The following is a 5460-nucleotide window of genomic DNA, read 5'->3' on the forward strand; positions in this document are numbered from 1 at the left end:
TTGAGACAGGGTTTCTCTGTGTAGCTCTGGCTGTCCTGGACCTCACTCTGTAGACCAGGCTGGCCTTGAACTCAGAGATTCACCTGCCTCTGCCTCCCAAGTGCTGGGATTAAAGGTGTGCGCCACCATGCCCAGCGCTTTCTTTCCTTTGATATCTACAGATATACAAAACAAGGATAAGCAAAGTATAGTTCAAGGACCAAATGTGACTACCTACATTTAAAAATAAAGTTTTATTTACATTTACCCATGAATGGTCATTTACCAATTTGTGACTACTTCCTCACTGCAGTGACAGAGTCACAAAAGAAACTACTTGGCCTACATAACTGAAAACATCTATTTCCTTCTTCTTTGCAGATAAAGTGTGGTGGTCACTGACCTAAAGGCAAAAAAATTTGAGGTTCTGATATTATGTTTTGATCCAAGCAGCACCACCCCTATTTGAGTCTACAGCCAAACATACATTGCTTGCAGTTATATTTGTTAGGTTTTTTTCCCCATGAATGTCTGAACTGCATATGGGCAGAAGGTATCTCCCAACTGCAACTGTGCTATGAAGTTGAACAGTGTGGTATTTCTACCAAATAATAATATGTTTCTCTCTCTGTGGTAACAAACAACAGGCAGTATTCAGAACCAATACTGAATTGACAAAGATGTAGCAGCTACATCAAATATCCATAAGTAACTCTGTTAGGAATTTTAGTGGTGAGCATTTCAAAGCACAAGTTTGTTTTAAAAGAGAACTTTGCTTATTATGTATATTAATAAATCCAAATATAGAAAACTTAGGCATTAGTGTTGGCATTTAGTCTAGGCTTCACCCCACAGTTACCTGGCAAGAGCCAGGTGTGCCTGACTCACTATAAAAGGGCTCCTTGCCCCCTCCTCACTCTCTTGCTCTTGCTTTCTTCTCTTCCTCTTGCTCTTGCTCCCTCTCTCTCCCATCCCCTTCCTACTCTCTCTCCAAATGCTCATGGCCTGCCTTTACTCCTCTACTCTCCCCCCTCTCTCTCTGCCTTTCTCTGTCTCTACTACCCTCTCAACCCCCCATGCCCTAAATATACTCTATTCTATACTATACCATCATGTGGCTGATACCTATGGAGAAGGGTTGCCTCAGCATGGCTCCCCTCCCCCCCTCCACCATACCATGCCTCCACCAAACATATTTCCTCCTTCTTATCTTTTTATCAAACACAACAATTTACTGACATTTTCACTGCTTTTGTGAGCTGAACAAATTTTTAAATGTGTAGTTATTGTCAGTGCCTAAATAGTCATGCTTTTCTCAAGCTTAGAATAATGTGTTTAAGTGTTTAGAATACTCTACATTAAGATGTGAAATCTTGATTTGTTTGTTCTCTGCTCCCGAGTCTATTTAGTCTATTTAATATTTAGCATGTTTAGTAAATATGGCAGTCCTTGAAAATGAGGTGTTCATTTGTCTCCTTTCCAGGATGTTCTTCAGCAAGAAAACATTTGTGCTGGGATCTCTGTTTTGGTTGCTCTTTGCCTGTTATTTTGTTGAATGGTTTTAGTGCAATACTGGACCCCTCTCTAAGTAGAAACTCAAGCAAGCATAGCCATGCTCTAATTAGGCACTATTGTTCCTAGCACTATACACAGAGTTGCTGCTGCTTAAGTATATCCTGAGCATCATATAAATTGTAAATAAGTAAATGCCTTTAAAAGCATTGTTTATAAGCCTTAAATTGCTATTACAATTTAAGATACTGTTCTACAGTAGGAAGTATAACTCAGATAGTAATGTCTTGTTTTAAACCTCCCCCCACACACATACATTTTATTTGTATTTCATGTGTATGGACATTTTGCTTACATGAATCTCTAGGTACCATTTGCATGCCTGATGTTTAAAGATGTCAGGAGAATTAGAGCCATTGGAACTGGAGTTATAGATAGTTGTGAACTTCCAGGTGGGTACTGGGAATCAACCTGGGCCCTTTGGATGAGCAGTGATTGTGCTTAACCACTAAGCTATCTCTTCAGCCCTTTTTTCAGACTTTTAAATATGAATAAGGTTATACTATTTGTTATTTTTCCAATAAACAGTGCTTTTTCATGTCTTTTTTTTTTTTTTTTGTGAACTTGTTTTTAGGTCAGCCATTTAAACTGGATCCCAAATCTGCTCATCGAAAACTAAAGGTGTCCCATGACAACCTGACTGTTGAACGTGATGAATCATCATCCAAAAAGAGTCACACACCTGAACGCTTCACTAGTCAAGGGAGCTATGGAGTGGCCGGAAATGTGTTCATTGATAGTGGCCGTCATTACTGGGAAGTGGTCATAAGTGGAAGTACATGGTAGGTAGCTTCTGTATATTTTTCTGCAACTGTAAAAAGGCAGTGCTGTTGTGTACCTTGTCAAGGACATGAATTTATACCCAACATCCATTCTAAGAACCAAACTTACCCCTACAATAATGCTACATAACACTAAAATCAGTGTGGCTTCAATAGCAACCATTTATTTATGCTAGCAAATATAGAATTGTTGGTTAGCTGATAAGGGTTAATCTCAACTAGTATTATACTTTAAGCTACAGATTGTGTCTAGTTCTGTTCTGTGTGTATATTCCCATCACTGCAGAAATCTAACATAGTAGTGCAGGTCATCCTCAGGTATATTGTGAGTTCAAGGCCAAAAATAAAAAAATGTGGATAATGTCATTCTCCTTTTATAGATGAGGTAACTTAGGCCCAACGTCATAAAATTCATAGTTGGTAGTTACAAATTTTGTGGTCGGGGCTCTAAGTTTTAACTAGGAACACACAAATAAAAGACAAGAGAGTTAATGTCTTGATTTTACAGTCCAGGGCATTTTTGTCCAAAGTAGTCAGCCTGAGGCTGTTATAATGGGCCTGCAGCCACAGACAATGCATATATAAATGGCCGTGGCTGAGTGCTAATAGAACTTCATTTGTGAAAACAGGCAAGGGTCAAGACTTGACCTCTGGATTATAGTTTGTTGATTTGTGCTTTTTAATTCCAAGAGTATTCCATTACTAACTAAAGGGTGATATAGTTTTCAAATGTTATAATTATGCTTTAGAGCACTAATGAGATATGGATGACATGAAAGTCAGAAGAGAAGTTGTGGAGGAAGAAGATGAAAGTGGTGAAAATGGCTAAAATTCAACTAAAAAGTAATTTTAATTTGGATTTATGCAAATAATGCAATGTGTACAAAATGCACAGAGTAACCCAAATCTAAGAAGTAACTTTGCACTGAATGGCTATCCCTACTCTCTTAATAATAGTATCTGCATTAGCCTAGCAGATAGTTCTTCATCCTTTATTGTCCTCTGAATTCTCTTTGCCTTGACCATTTTCATGTTCTAGCATTCTGTCAAGAGTGCAGAGAATAAATCCTACTTATTCCAAGGCTATAGAATTCATTGGCACTTGAAATGTGACTGTGCGCCTTTATATATGTATACATATGGAGGCCAGGTGCTTTCCCCAGTGTGAGAATCATAGGCACATACATACCACTGCATTTAACTAGTTTTTCCTCTTTTAAAATTTTTTAATTAAAATACAATTGCTTAATTGTCCCCTTGCTCTTCTTCTTCCTATATCTTCCATGTCTGCCACCTTTCTTCCAAATTCATGGGGTCTCCTCTTTTTTTGACTAATTTTAACCATTATGGTTACATACACATATAAATAAATATATATAAATCTAACCTGCTGAGTCTGTTCAGTGTTGCTGCCTATATGTTTCTAGGGCTGACCATTTGGCATTAGATAACCAAGCAGGTGGCTTATCCAAAGGAAAGATTTGTTCTTCCTCTTCCAGAAGTTAATTTTATTTATAGCTTTTTATTTATGTGTAGTGGCTCATGAGATTTCCCCTGTGTATGCTGTGATGTTTATTCTTATTGAAATTGTTCAGTCTTGTTGAGATTTTGTGAGTATAGCTTTACTGTCATACCTAGATATTTTTATATCGAATCTGGATGATCAAACTTCAGGTCTCTGAGCCAAATGAACCATTTCCCCAGACTGGCACTTGAAATTTTTAGCTATGTTAAGGCAAGATAAAAGCACAAAGGGAAATAGAATTTGTGTGCAGAAAAGCAAACATTTCTAGATAACTGGTGTGCTGTATTAATCTGATATTTTGAAATCTGGTGTCTAAATGATTATAATCTCATTAATAATTATTTATAATAAATGGTACATGATCATTATGATCTCACTGCCACTAATGAATAGTGTGCAAAATTCTACCAGACCATTTTAGTTACGTAAACACAGATCAGCATTACCTTTAAAACACCCTCCAGATGTCCAAACTAACTCACGTGTGGAAAAAAGAAAATCTATAATTAATTGCCATACATTGAGTCTTTACATACAAGCCAGATTGTATCCATTAAGAAATATATTATGTAAAAAGTAGTTTCACATTGCCTAGAAGGTAACAGCAAGAAAATGTAGGCCCCCACAATTAAATGATACCGTGACTTACAACAGTTAGTATAGTATGTTCTTTTTCATGAGATATGTGCTTGACTTTAAATTAAATGTACATTATGAACCATGAAATAGGACATGCTAACATTACTCTGAGAAATATAGTTTGTGGACTTTTGAATTTCTCCATGTCATACTGTGTAGCTTAATGGAATATTACATGCTACTTACACCCTTCAAGCTCAATGGGGATATGTGCATAACTTCACAGATTAATGATAAAATAATGGTATTTTCCCTTGCTTAATATCTTAATGTACACTTGGTTATTTTCCTGTTCTCAAATGCTGTTAACATGTACTCAGTGTTAATGAAATGGGGTCACCTAAGGTAGAAATAGTGGATTTGTACCAACATTAATATACTAAGAGTCAAGAGGACAGCATGTGATTTTGGATTTTTCTAACTTTAACTTTCTGTTGTTCTGAATAAAGTCAGCCCTCACTGCTATAGCTATTTCAAAGGGCTCAATAGATGTTCAAATGAAAAATAAACATTAGAGGGTTTTTTCTTTACTTAAAAATTGTATGCAGCACCAGGAAGGAAATAATGCAGTCAATGTTATTTGGGGATGCAACTAGAGGTTCCATGTTATCTAAAAAATGAAAATAGTGTCTGCTAAGCTATAAATACAACTTCACAGGAGATGTTTTAAGTTACAAAATGCATTTCATGGGCCTAGGAAGATGGGTTAGTTGGTAAAGGGCCTGACATGCAAGCATAATGAACTGAGTTAGGATCTCCAGCATCCATTGGTGGCACATGCCTGTAACCCTAGTATGGAAGTGAGAGAAAACAGACAAGAGGATTCCCTAGAGATCACTGGTCACCCAGTGTCAAATTCTGGCCTCCATGTGGGCATGAACTAACTCTTTCCCTTTGTTTCTTTCTTCCTTTCTTTCTTCTCTCTCTCTCTCTCTCTCTCTCTCTCTCTCTCTCTCTCTCTCT

At 37.1% G+C, this 5460-nt stretch overlaps 1 protein-coding gene across 5 annotated transcripts in view; it reads left to right on the plus strand.

Annotated features, from left to right (window-relative positions):
* The window catches only part of Mid1 (midline 1), a 343526-nt gene that overhangs the window by 328420 nt on the left and 9646 nt on the right, over positions 1–5460 (plus strand). For all 5 annotated transcript variants that reach the window (XM_029534269.1, XM_021187318.2, XM_021187317.2 and 2 more), the window contains exon 9: positions 2126–2333. In XM_029534269.1, the coding sequence (XP_029390129.1) occupies positions 2126–2333 (208 nt within the window). The remainder of the gene's footprint in view (positions 1–2125; positions 2334–5460) is intronic.

Source organism: Mus pahari, chromosome X, assembly GCF_900095145.1.
Source record: "Mus pahari chromosome X, PAHARI_EIJ_v1.1, whole genome shotgun sequence".
Classification (NCBI taxonomy): domain Eukaryota; kingdom Metazoa; phylum Chordata; class Mammalia; order Rodentia; family Muridae; genus Mus; species Mus pahari.